Source organism: Alligator sinensis, unplaced genomic scaffold (genome assembly GCF_000455745.1).
Source record: "Alligator sinensis unplaced genomic scaffold, ASM45574v1 scaffold1719_1, whole genome shotgun sequence".
In the NCBI taxonomy this organism is placed as follows: domain Eukaryota; kingdom Metazoa; phylum Chordata; order Crocodylia; family Alligatoridae; genus Alligator; species Alligator sinensis.
Window position 1 is genome coordinate 38,526 of NW_005842507.1, and position 13,957 is coordinate 52,482.

The 13,957-nt window shown below is 49.1% G+C and overlaps 1 protein-coding gene across 1 annotated transcript in view; it reads left to right on the plus strand.

Annotated features, from left to right (window-relative positions):
- Positions 1-12,590: 12,590 nt before the first annotated feature.
- The window catches only part of KLHDC7A (kelch domain containing 7A), a 3,523-nt gene continuing 2,156 nt past the window's right edge, over positions 12,591-13,957 (plus strand). The window contains exon 1 of the mRNA XM_025213131.1: positions 12,591-13,957. This exon is cut by the window's right edge and continues 2,156 nt beyond it. Coding sequence (XP_025068916.1) covers positions 12,653-13,957 — 1,305 coding nt within the window. The 5' untranslated portion in view covers positions 12,591-12,652.

Consider the following 13,957-nt stretch of genomic DNA (forward strand, 5'->3'; position numbering starts at 1 on the left):
AATATGTGTCTGTACAAGTGTGGTGCCAACCGCAACCCAGTCTGGTAGCAGGAGCCTCCTGGTAGGAAGATGAGCCACTGAGCAGGTCATTAGGAGCTATCCTAGGGAAGGCTTCAAAGTACCATGTCCGCACTTACTCCATGTTCAAAGGAATTTGGCTCAGGAGCTGGGTGTGAATCCATCCAACAGAGAGGGACTTGAGCTACAAAATGTGGATCTACTCCTGACATGGGAAGCAGCATCCCAATCCAAGCTCAGCCTTTTCAGATCGAGAATACCTGTTCACACACATCTATTCTGCACCCTGAGAGTCCTCCCCGCCCCCATTTCTTCCAGCTCCCTGCTCTCCACTTCTCAAACAGCCTACCTCCCCTCTCTCCAGTCCACCCTCATCACTACAGCTAAGGGACAACTTGTTTCTCAGTCCTATAAATATTTCTGAGATTTCATGGGGGCAAAACTGAGACCTTTTGACATGTTTCCAAAGAGAAGACCACAATGAATAGCTAATAGGGCGCTGTCCTGAATCAGAGCAGGCCCTTGGACATACATCCCAACCAAGATCCCTAACTCTCCTGGAGTCAGTCTCTCTCTGCATCCCAACCAAGATCCTTCACTGTTCTGGAGTTGATCTCTCTCTGCATCCTAATCAAGATCCCTAACTATCCTGAAGTCAGTCTCTGTCTGCATCCCAACCAGGACCCCTAACTATCCTGGAGTCGATCACTCTCTAGATCCCAACCAAGGTCCCTAACTATCCCAGAGTCAATCTCTCTCTGCATCTCAACCAGGATCCCTAACTCTCCTGGAGTTGATATCTCTCTGCATCCCAACCAAGATCTGTAACTATCCCAGAGTTGATCTCTCTCTGCATCCCAATCAAGATCTCTAACTATCCTGGAGTTGATTTCTCTCCGCATCCCAATCAAGATCCCTAAGTATCCTGGAGGCGATCACTCTACCTCCCAACCACAATCCCTAACTATCCTGGAGTTGATCTCTCTCTCTGCATCCCAACCAAGATCCCTAACTAACATAGAGTGGATCTCTCTCTGCTTTTTACCAGAAATTGTATCATGGGCCTAAAAAAAATCCCCATAAAAGATTCATTAAAACTACCTCTTGCCCTTGAAAACTTTCCATTTCAACAAAGTGACATTTTCTAACAAAAAAAACCCCAAACACTTCATTTTGCTGAAAAACTCCCAACCAACATCATTCACAACCCACTTCTTTCAGGAAAGCTTTCAAACATGACCTCTGCTGATCCCTCCTCCTCCTTCAGATCAGCTGATCTGTTTTATTACGCCTGACTTAAAACGGAGAGGTGACCCACAGAGCGCAGCTTGGTGTTCCCGGTCCTCTGCTCATGCACACGTTTCGGAGCGCGGGGGAGTGTGTGATCGTCATCCATTATAATGCCGGAGGAGAGCTGCAAGGGTTGAGTCGGGGTCTGCAAGATCTACTCACTGAATCAGCACAAATACGCAAATTGGGCTGGTCGACTCCAAACGGCATTCTTATTTCTATTTTTTTGGTGGAAGGAACGATTGAAAAAATTCCTCCCAGATGGGCACAACGCTGCCGAGGAGCTCAGCCAAGGCAGTTAGAGCTCAATGCAATATTCAGTGAGTGGGCGCCATGGATGTGTATTCAAAACAGCCTAATTACTGATGCTATTTGTACGGTGGTACCAACTAGAGACCCCCTATACAGGATCAGCACGCCACCGTGTGCAACCCCTTGCTCCAGGCCAGGCTTTTTCTACACCATCCATATGCTTCCTCAGCTTCTGCTTCCCCTTTTAGTTTGCTTCCAGCTTGGCTCTATAAATACTAGACTGTTTATCACATGGCTTTTCATCTAATGAGCATCCATACAAAATAAAATAGCAGCATAACAACCCTCGCCCTTTGCTGGTCCTGTGGTTTTCTAAGTAACTTGACATCTCCCACCACCACCCCCGGAGATCTTACACAGAAGTCAGCCTTTCCCTTGAACTATAAGCAGGAGACTTGTCTATATTAAAAGAGGGGGGTGGGGGGAAAGACTTTCTTTAAAGAGAATTGCAATGGCACAACTCCTGGCTTCCTGGGTGTGAAGGGTTATATGCAAAAAAATAATAAGACCAAAAAAAAATGCAAACAATGAAAAGACTCCAGGAGGAATTTTGCACACATTTCCACCAAAAAAAGCACACTCTGGGACTGGGGATTGCAAATAAAGCAGCAGGGAACCAGGAATCAGTTAGCCAGGCTGTATCAAAACACCTGTGGATGTGTTTATAATGTGTTATAAAGCCCAGGGATGTGGATAAAGCTCATATTTGTAGCATGAGCCTTGTGTGATATTCAGTGCTTTGGCCCCAGATGCTGAAGTCATATGATTGACCGACACCTTCGGTTTTAATTAAAAGAAGGGGAAATGTCTAGATGCTACTGTTGTAGAGAATGGTTTGAAAGTGGGACCTCCAGAAACCAGCATGCAAATGAAAATCCAGATGCCTCCATTTAGACAAGGAAATATGAAAATTAGGCTTCCTGCTGGAAGCAAACATCAATGTCTTGAAGCAAGAGATGGTCCCAACCAATGTGGGTAAAGCAGGAAAATACCAAGATTTCAAGGCTAGAATGGCCATGCAATCAGTTGGCCGTTGCTCAGGAAAAAGAGCAGTGGGCAACTAACTGGCACAAGATACCGTCTCAGGAAGCTGAGGGGAAGAGCAGGAGGGTTGAAGTTCATAGAAAATTAAAGGGAAGGGACCTCAGGAGGTCACATCTAGTCCAACCCCCTGCTCAAAGCAAGAGCATCCCCAACTAGATCAGCCCAGCCAAGGCTTTGTCTACCCAGATGTTATAGGTCCTGGATGCTGCTTTGCTCTAATGGCCACACTATAGATTCACAGACGTTAGGGTCGGAAGGGACCTCAATAGACCATCGAGTCCTACCCCCACTATGTCACCTAGAGCAGCTCAAAACAATTGGGGCTTCATCAGAATTGAACCTGACCCAAATGGACCCTTTCTTTTGGTTCAAAAAATAAAGATGAGCAAGTCTAAATAGCACAAAGGGCCTTTAAATGCCTATTTTCTAATGAAGGCCAAGAAGAGTTGTGCATCTAACTCATCTTTGTCCTTGTAAATCCTTCTCTTAGATCTTCTGACCCGGCTCATTTGTTTTAATTTTCACAATTTTATGTTACTCGTTTCACCTGGGATTGGGAACAGAAATGCCGACGTACCGCAATACCGGCGACTCTCATATTCCTGGCCTAAGATGCTGGCACGCATAAATGTCCCAGCGTGTCTCCAAGATGCTCCCATCTGTAGAGGGCGATTGGGAAAGCCGAACTTGTCCCACCGTCTTGCCAAAGATGCTCCGGACTCCCATCTGTTCATCCCCCAACAGATAACCAAACCATGCGGTCCAAGGCTACTCCATAGAAACTTCCCAATAGCAAGAACACTTTGTGCTTTTAACGCTGCCAAGTCGTTCTCCTTGTCAGAAGTGGGACAAGGCACCAATCTCTGAAATGTCTTCTGAGTGCTGTCTCTGGCTCTTACCCAACTACTGAGTACTCTGCCACCTGCCCTTGCTACATTTCCAATATCATAGGTCTCCCTTATTGAAATAAAATAGGGGCTAATTTTACCGTCGGAGAAGGAGAGGGGGAAAAAATACCGGCTAAGAAGGAAGAAGTCATTTCCACATTAAAAGTCATGGCTCTGCTTCAGCGACTTGAAAGGGTGGGGGACATCAAAGGGTCGATGGCTGCCTTTCATGGGCGCACGTTCTGAATCTCTTGATGTGTGGGAGCAGCAGCTTTGAAGCGCTGGATGGGATTAGCCAGGCTTTTGCTGACAAGCGTTCCAGTAAGCGAAGGAGAAATTGAAAACATTCACTAGTATTTATGACAGGTTTGGGAAACGTGAACTGCTGGGGAAGGGGCTGGGAACATAGCGTCTCTTTGATGAAGGCACAGGTGTTAGTTGGAGCATGGGGAGATGCAAACTAGCATGAAGACAGCCACTCGGCCGTGAAACTGCACATTTTTGATCATGTATTCAAGCTTTCCTTTTCGATGATTTTCATTCCCAAAGACTGGGATCCTGTGTCTGAGGGAGGAGATATTCCTACTGAGGATGAGGCTGTATGGGGCTGGTCTTGGCTGAAGGTCAATCGATCCGGCCAAGATTCTCGCGGTGCTTAAACCCAACTGGAGCAATGCTTACATTTACCCTTTGCCCGCTGGAAAACACAAAGCACTTTGCAATAAAAGGGGACAGATCATTAGGTCCCCTCTACAGAAGAGAAAGAAGAAGTGTCAAGAGGGCAACTGCCTTCTCCACAGCCAAAATCCCAAAGATAACCCACGCGAGGGGGAGGATAATACCGCGAGAGGAAGGCTCTTCTCGAAACAAAACACTCCGATGTTTCCTTTCCCCAGGATTGATTGAAACGACGGTGAGAAACTCCTGAAACGTATTAGGTTGAACAAAACATTTCAACAACCCAAAGGGAAGCATTCTGGTGTTTCATTTTGCGGGGGGGAAAAATTTTTCAAAAATCAACATTTGCATTGCAAGTTGATGTAATTTTTTTATATATATATATATATATTATTTCAGCCACCAAAATCTCAAGTTCTGATGTGAATTTGGGTCCACAGCAAGCCTCTCCTGAAAGTTTCAGGGTAGGAAAGTTGATGTCAGATCAGAAGTTGATGTCAATTTAAGGCCCTTTTCTCTACTTCACACCTCCGTTGTCTACAAAATTACCCCAACTACTTCCCTTTTGCAGGGTCTCTAGTGACATTTTTTTTTGGGTGCTTCTGGTTGGAATGAGGAGCCTCTACCTCTCACTTGACGGAGTCTAGTAGGCAATTGTCCGTCCTTCTGCATCACGGTGCATGCAGGAGAGGTCGCCCAGACCTTCAACACATACCCTAGGCAGGAGTATGGAGGAGTGGAGGCTGTCCAGACCTTCTGTCCACTTTAGACCATCGAGATAAACACCAAAGGCTATACTGAGTCCAGATGTTCAGTGCCTTGATGGCTGTAGCTATGTGCACATCTGGGAATCAAACCCAGGTCTCCCATGCGGTGGACGTGGATTGTACCAATGGAGGAGAGGTACAAAAAAAAAGTGTGAAACTTAGGAAGGATGTGACTTCTTCTCTCGGTAAGCTGGGGATGATAGCAGGCTATCAAACCCCCAGCACATCTGCATTTTTCACCTCCCTGCAATGTGGTTTTCAAAAATAAAAAGCTCCCCTACTTTTCCTCTGCACAATTATTCTTTAATGATGGTTTTGTCGCTCTTTGTGAAATATTGGGGTCCTTCCTTGCGCAGTTTGGTGAATTTTTATCAAAATGCCGGCCAAAATGCTTCCTGCTTGGAAACCCCCCAAATCTGTTTGGTTTTGGTCAGAGGTGGGATTTCTTCCCAGCGGAAAGTTATACTGGTTTAATCCTTCTTAATAGGGAATATACCACATTTGCACATACTCTCTGTTGACTCTTTATGATGGTATCCGACTCTATCTGTGGCTAGCTCACAGCCTGCAAATCCCCGTCACTATTCTGACGGTCTCCTATACGCCACGTGGAGCAACAAGAAAAGATAGGGGTTGTTTTGCATGCGAGTCATTTGAATCTCCAAAGTAAGATCCCCATTCTCCTGGGGAACAAAGACTGATTATTTGCTGTAATCTCACACTCGGTGCAGCAGCTAGAAAAACAGGTTTCAATAAGCCGTGGGTAAATATGTAAACTCTGGTTCCCAACAGGATCCCGGTGAACAGTTCTGCTAATGGTTTTATTTAACCCCAGTCTGGTAAGAGTCAGGGCCGTGCCCTCGCTGAGGCCACGGATCGTGTGCTTGCCGAGGGCAGAGCAGCCTGCTCAGGAAGACTTCGACGAATGCTGCAATGACTGGACTCAGGTTGACAAGGTCTAATGCGCTCCTGAACTTCCTCAAAGCTCACAGGAATGAGAGGTTATGCCTAAGTCCTTGTTTAGGCCTAAATTTAAACAAAGTGGGAGTCTGCCCATGAATCACCCCTCCATGAAATCTTCATTTGGACCACGAGTCAGGAGTGGATCCTGCTTGCCAGACCCAAACCCTGCCCCACAAATTGCAGCTGGCCTTGCCAATAGAGCGAACCAATGCACTCCCCAGCTCAACCCGCCTCCCCTTCCTCCCCGCCGCCTCCTGAGACCTCCTGCTCTGCTCGAGACACGAACTATCTCTGCTCAAACAGGCCCTCCAAATGGGAAGCCAAGAGCTTATCTTGTGAGCCTGCTGCTTGCTCCATTGATCCGGTGCCGGCGTGTTGGGCTCTTTTGTATCTCAGGATGAAAAGACGTTCCTGCGGGGAAGGGGAAATTAAAATTTTCCCCCCTCCAATTAGGATTGCCAGCAGACGCTACTCTGGAAGACCGTTCCTGATAGCACTCAGGTCGAGACAAACGGGCCCCCCAACTCCTACAACCAAGCACTTTTTGGAGGGAGGTCAAGGTGAGCACTTATAGACTGCAAGCAGTAGGTTACCCCCAAACCAGCCAAACTCAGCTGCATCAGAGCTGTGACGCGGATCAGGTTTGTCACGTCGGCAACATCCTCCATCCCACATGACGATACTAATATTACAACGGTGTCGGGAGGCCCTGGCCAAAATGAGGGGCCGAGGCACAGGCTACATCATCATTGCAGTCACCACTGCTTGCATAGACACCCCTGAGCTAGCTTTACTCTAGCAAGATTGAGTGCTAGCAGCAGTATATACACAGATCAGCACGATGATCAGCAAGGACTGAAAACCCACCCAGGAAATGAAGTAAATACACAAGTGGATAGCTCCATTAGTCCATGTGCTCCTAGCGCAGTACCCAAGCTAGCTAGCAGAGAGCTAGACAAGGGTACTAGACTAGCTGTCTATATTGGTAATGATGTCCCCCCACAATAGACCTGGGGGGACATCATTACCAATATAACAGCAACTATCCTAGCATACTTCATACGCAAATGAGAAGGGAAATAAGATACAGGGGAATAAGCATTTTTATACTACAGAACTGCATCCCCAAGAAGGATTAAACCAGTATAACTTTCTGCTGGGAAGAAATCCCTCCGCTGACCAAAACCAAACAGATTTAAGGGGGTTTCCAAGCATGACAAATGTTGGCTGGCACTGATAAAAAATCACCAAACTGTGCAAGGAAGGAACCCAATATTTCACAAAGAGTGACAAAACCATCATTAAAGAATAATTGTGCAGAGGAAAAGTAAGGGAGCTTTTTATTTTTGAAAACCACATGGGGGGAAGTGAAAAATGCAGATGTGCTATGGGTTTGATGGCCTGCTATCATCCCCAGCTAACTGAGAGAAGAAATCACATCCTTCCTAAATCTTGAATGAAACTGTGGTCGGTGGGTTGCAAAGTGCTCTACAAGGGAGGCCCCTGCTATCAACCCATTTCATGGATGGGGAAACTGAGGCACTGAGGGGTGGAGTGATTTGCCCAGCAGGCAAGTGGCAGAACAAGGCAGAGAACTCACATTCCTGAATCTTAGTCCTGTGCTCAAGTTTTATAGCCTCGACTGGTGAACTTAAGTGCTCCGGGGAGAAGTTGGCTGCCCACATTTAACCCCTCATGTGTCACCCCTTGTCTCCTCGACTCTCCAGCTGCTGACGATGCTGATGTGCAATTAGTTCAGCTGCGCAGAATGACTAATCACGCTGGCAGGGCTCCCCACGCCCCCTTGTTTTTCTGTTCCTTGCTGCTTTGACATTTGTCCCCTCTGACTGGGAGCAGAGGGCTGGCTCCCAAGCACTTGCTCATTTTATTGTCTTTTAAAAACAAAAGCAGGCTCCAAAAGAATCACTGCTTGCGTCTCCAGACACAGCTCTCATCTCCCACACACATCACACACTGCACTGCCCACATCACACACGCGGACCCCCCGCCAGCTGCCTGATGCACGCAAATAATTGCCCCAGCAGAGTACACCAACAACAGGAGGATGCCACCTACACGTCTCCCACCTGTTTGCTCGTACGGACTGACACCTTTCTACCCGCTTACCGCTCAGAAATCACTCGCGCACTTCTAAGTACCTGCCTACTCGCATCTCAAAAACCCACCCCTCGAACATCTTCCCTGTACACTCGCCACAAACACATCGCCCCAAGCACTCACTGTCACAAACACGCATCAAATGCCTTCACACGCACCAGCCAGACTGGCCACAGCACACAGCAGATGCAGTGTTAACCTGCTGTGCACACTCACACATGCGGGTGTGCCGGGAGAGAAACACATCATCAGCACGTCCCATATGGACACGGCCACAGGAACTATAAGAAGGATCGATATTTTGGTTCGCTGGCTAAACCCATTTTTTAACAACTGTTTTAGACTGACGTTGTTTCAGGTCTTGTGGCAAAATTAAAGGCAGCTCTGTTCCGTGTTGAACTGGCCGTTGCATTTTCAGCTTTTTTTGCCTCGTTTTTTTTACATGACATGTCTGTAAAGTGTAAGAGGAAATGTGGTTTTGAACCAAAAAAGTGGAGTGCTATGCTTCTGTTCCTTAGAATTATTATTTTTAGGTTGTACCCCGTTCTCTCTCCCTTTCAGCACCCACTGTCTGCCTCTGTGTCACACTAATTATTGGGCAAGATGGACCTATGGCCTCACCCCGTAAATGGCATTTCTTAGGTAGGTCAAATGCCTGTTCTTTAGATCATACCAGTTTAGTCAACTGGAGCTGGTGTTTTTTATTTTCAAAAACATAACTTCACATAAAAAATATGGCCCATTTGTAACACACTCCCCCACCAAGACTTAAAGTAACTGCTTTTCTACTGACATAACAGCGCCATCCTTTCCAAACATGCCAATTGCACACTTCTCAGTTCCATGTCCCAGCGTGGCTTCCAACACGACCAGACAGATGCACACTCACACCTTTCAGATGCACACTCACACCTTTCCACACACATCACAAATGCTCAAAATAAACCAAGGAACCTTGTCTGCCTATATCCTTAAACCAACACGGCTACAACCTAAACCCCTGCAAAATAAACCACGCACTACTACTATATAAACCATCTACTACTACAACTGCTGCTACCACATTTGCATGTGTGCACACATACACATGCATCTATTGCACCATTAGAGCTATGTATGCACTATATCACTAGGTGCGCGCATACACAAACACACATAGATGTATCTATCACACCCCAGGAGCTACATACTACACACACACACACACACACACACACACACACACACACACACACATCTAGTATTTATCATACCCCAGGAGCTACATACTCCATCACCAGGCCTACATGCATGCGTGCGCGCACACACACACACTATCTACCATATCCAAGGAGCTACATACTCTATCACCGGGCCTACATGTGTGCACACGCGCGCACACACACACACACTCTCTCGCACACACACACTCACACACACACACACACCATACTCTATCACCGGGCCTACATGTGTGCACACGCGCGCACACACACACACACTCACTTGCACACACACACTCACACACACACACACACACACACACACACATCTATCATACTCCAGGAGCTACATATTCTATCACCAGACTTACATGTGCATGCGCATGTGCACACACACACACACTCACACTATCATACCCCATGAGCTAATCACCAGGCCTATACACACCCACACTATCGATCATACCCCAGGAGCTATATACATAGTACATTACCAGGCCTACACACACCCCCCCCCACACACACACCCCCTCCTCCCCAGCCCTGCCTCCCATCAGAAGATCAAGGCCCCACTCAGCAAACAGCAGGATCAGACTCCTCCAGGAGCCCGCACCAGGATGATGTATTCTCAGGACTAAACGAGAAGCTAATCCCATTTCAGATAGGCCTGTTTGTTTGCACTGTACGTGTTGACTCTAGGTTGTTGTATCCTCCCCCTGAGCAAATGGAGGAGCCTCACATGACGGGTGAGAAGCCTGGCAGAGCATATCAACATGCAGAGGCGCCGCCTAATATAGCCTTCCAATTATCTTTTAATTTTGCTCCTGTCTTCATTTGTTTATTTCACTTGCTTCTTTTTTTTTTTCCAGCAATAATTTATTTCGCTCCAAGTCAGCAGTTCCTGCTCCGGGGACTCTCAATCACCTGCCGCTCGCAGCCGGGCTGCAGCAAGAAGGGTGTGTGACTTTCAGGACATCTCTCTCCGCTCTGCATTACCGGGCATTGCGGGCGTTAAGACCAGCAGTGCTGGAGTTTGGGGGGAGTCCTGGGGGGGTTTGGTTTCTCTGCCCTGTTGCCATTGCCCTGAAATGATCTAGTCCCACTAAAAAGAAAAGGCAAATAAAAGTGGGTTTGGGTCCAACAAAATATATTGTGCGACCCAAAAAGAGATGTTTCATTGGGGGGTAGGAGGGGAGGAGTATTTCCTTTTAAAAAACAATAAACTCTTGCTACATTTTGAAGCAAAACATTGATTGGAAATGAAACATGGAAATGTTTCTTTTTGCAAATGTGGAGATGATATTTTTCTTGTTACTGCTTTGACCAAAAAAGGCATTTTTTTCCCCATGAAACAAACAAAAAAAATGTTTTGGCCTAAAAATTTCATCCAGTCCTAACCAAAATTTCCCCAGGATGGAAAAAGGGAATAACACGCTATTCACTTGTGTCCCTGGCTCCTCGTTCAGGGATCTCTCAAATCTAACAGATTCATGGCCAAGCATTCGGGCGGCTTCACAACGGGTGTTGGTGCGGGGCGCCCAGAAGGAAATCACTTCTACCACCTCCACCTGCTGCATCTGGGGACAAGGGGCTGGGAAGCTGGCCCCAGGGAAAGCACAGGGCGGGAGGAAGCAGAAGGGAGTGGGGAAGGGATGGCTGACAGCCATATCTGGAAAAGGACACTGCAGGCCGTACCCTCGGCTCGCGTGCATCAGCGTAGTGGCTTCAAAGCCAAAGGGACAATTCCCAAACTGGTGTAATTCCATATTAAAGATAATGGAGCGACATCGATTGATAGCAGCGGAAGATCTGGCCCTCCAATACTATTTGCAGGGTGAGAAAGGCAGCCGGTCCTCCTCCTGCATTTGCTCCTGGAGAGGAAAGGAACCCAGACGACTCATATCCCAGTGGGTCGCAACCCACTTCATTCACACTGGGTTGGTGAAAAAAGGATGAGCCAGGCAGCTGTTTGCTGCATTTTCTACCTCCAAGGGCAAGCCTTGCAAGTAAGCAGGGGATGGAAATGCTCAAGGTGCTCTTCCATCACCTTGAGCTCGTCAGCGGTCCAGAGACATAAAAGTCACAGCAGAGTCTTGGAGCCCCTTGGGGGATTTCAATCCCCGGAGCTGTCAGTTCCTCTGCTCCGTCCTGGTCCGAAGCCCTAAAACCTGAATGCTCGCCTCCTCCCGGCATTGCCCGTGACGGCTCCATACCCATCCAGCAGAAGGAAGACGTTCCCTGGGGAAGTCCTCGGCGATGCTGCCACCTGCGTTCATTCCTCAGCCCCTTCATGCATTCAGGCAGAGGTCTTGAGGGTGAGGGATTCTCCGGTCCTGTGTCCAGGGGTTTCTGCTGGGTGTTTTCAGCTGGTTACCTCTGTTTTAAAACTCTGACCTCTGCCCGCTTGCCTGTCGTATCGTTCGTCACTCCCTTTACGGACCGGTCCTTCCTCCTTTGAAAGAGCCGGGCCTTCTTTCCCGTGGGCTCCCCGCATCCTGCCACGACTTCGAAGAGTCTGCACCTGCTGCTCTGATCTCCCCCACGGTCTCAGAGGCAAAGCTGGAGACCTCATCATGGCAGTGGCCAAGATAATCCTTCATCTGTCCATCAGGACAAAGCGAGGGAGGGGATCGCTGCGACTGGGGGCTGTTTTCCAGTCCCGTCTCCATACACACAGGTCGGAAACAAGCCTCAAACAGAGGGACGTGCTCATGCCCATCAAGACCCCCTTTTTTTTTTGGCTTTATCTGAAGTTCCCTGCTGCTTCTGGAGGCCTCACTTCAAACCTGGGACCTGCTCTCCCTTCCCTGTAATCAGTTCGATGTTGGGTCCGGCGGCCCTGCCCTCCCCGAGGAGCTGTGTTCTCGGGCTCCTCCGGCCATCCTAGGATATCAATAGGACCAGCCACAACGACATCCAGGAGAAGCTGGAAATGAACATTTAAAACTAAAGAAAACGAGAAAAGGCCGGAGAAGTGTGTCTGTAGGCTGCTCGGGACAGCTATTTTTAGCCTGCTTTGCTTTTCTACTTCCTTATATATATATTTTTTTTTTGCACCTCTAAGCCTCTCTGTTTACCAGGCTAATAAAGCAAGCCCCAGGTCACTAGCTCACTGTCATCTGGCTTGCATGTTTTCACCTGTGCCCAGCCCACCTTGCTCAAATATGCAAAGCTATTATGGAAAGCAGACGCTTTGCTCTCAAGCTACCAGCTAGACGCCTGGACACTTGCACCTGCGGCAGGTGAAAGTCACCTTGCCCCGAATTCTCCCGGGGGCTGCGCCAGGCAGGCCTTCTCTGCCAGGAGCTCGGTCCTGCTCGGCAATCATTAATCAGATTCTTTGCATTCCTGAGTCCTAGCTTGCTATGGGAAAATGAGCCAGAGGATTGAGGTAAGCCAGGACTGGCAGTCAGACATGCAGCTGGCGGGGAAGCTGGCGCTTTCTGCAGCGGCTCTGCTCCTCCTCACTTTGGCTTACAAAATCTATAAGTCCCGAGCAACTGCCGGCGTCCAGGGAAAGGGGAGCGTAAAAGCCGATGCCGCCGACGTGACGGACCCAAGAGCGAATGCAGGCCGGGATGGAGCAGAAAGCGCCGAGGCCAGAGGACAGCCCCCGGAGCTCAGGTACAGGCAAGCCAGCAGCAACGGGGTGAGGCGGAGCGGCAGCAAAGTGAAAGCGAGTGCGTGCCTGGGTGGAAAGGTAACGACGGGACCACAAAGCGCACCTGGCGGGAGAGTTCACAGTCTGCCAAACAGGGGGGAGGAGGAAGAGGAGGGAAGGGAGGGGAGTCAGCTGGTCTCCGAATCACAGCCGGCCGGAAGGAAACCTGCTTCGGAGACACAGGGACGTGCTCCAGGTGTGATCCAAAGAGCTGGCGCGGGGGCAAGAGCAGATGGTGCGGCGCAGGCGGCGCCAGCAGCAGGAGACGAGCTGGGAGGTAAGCAAAACGGTTGCAATCAGCTTGGCCCAGCCAGAAAACTGCCCAGCTTGACAGGGGACAGCAGTGGGCCTAGCCAGGATCTAGTTTCTCCGGGATCTGGGCTTTGCCTTGGCCCCGAGCACAGCTCCTGCAACACAGTGCAGCCAGCCAACGCTCCCGAGCTCACAGCAGGTCCTAGCCCTGACACAGAGAAGGAGCCGAGAGCAGGAGACATGAGTGACACCTTGGCCCAGGTGAGCAGGGAGAGGCTCCAGACCCTCCACGTGACTTCAGACTTGGGCTTAATGGTAAACCAAAGCAGCAAGAGTGCTGACACCTCCTACACTTTCTCCTCTACCTCCAAGATACAGGTGGAAGAAAACTATATTAAAGAGGCTGGTGACGACAGGCGGGGGCAGCCCTCTGCTTCCAGCCTGCGAGGGAAGGTCTATGACTATTATGTCCAGTCCACCTCCCAGTCCGTATCAAAGAAAAGGCCCTGCACATACTCTCCGCCAGGCACCCCGTCCTTCCTTGACTCTGCCCAGGTCGGTGAAGAGCTGCATGACTTTGAGACCTGGCTACACAAGACCAAGCACCAAGGAACAGCCCCGAGTTCAGCAGAGAGGGATGGAGACAAAGGGTCGCCCGCGGCAAATGCTCCTCTTGGCTCGTTGGGACACCCTGCAGAGGGCTCGGAGCCGCCCGGCTGCAGCGATGCATCGGAGGCAGCTGGGTCCTTCCCAGGTGCCCAGAAG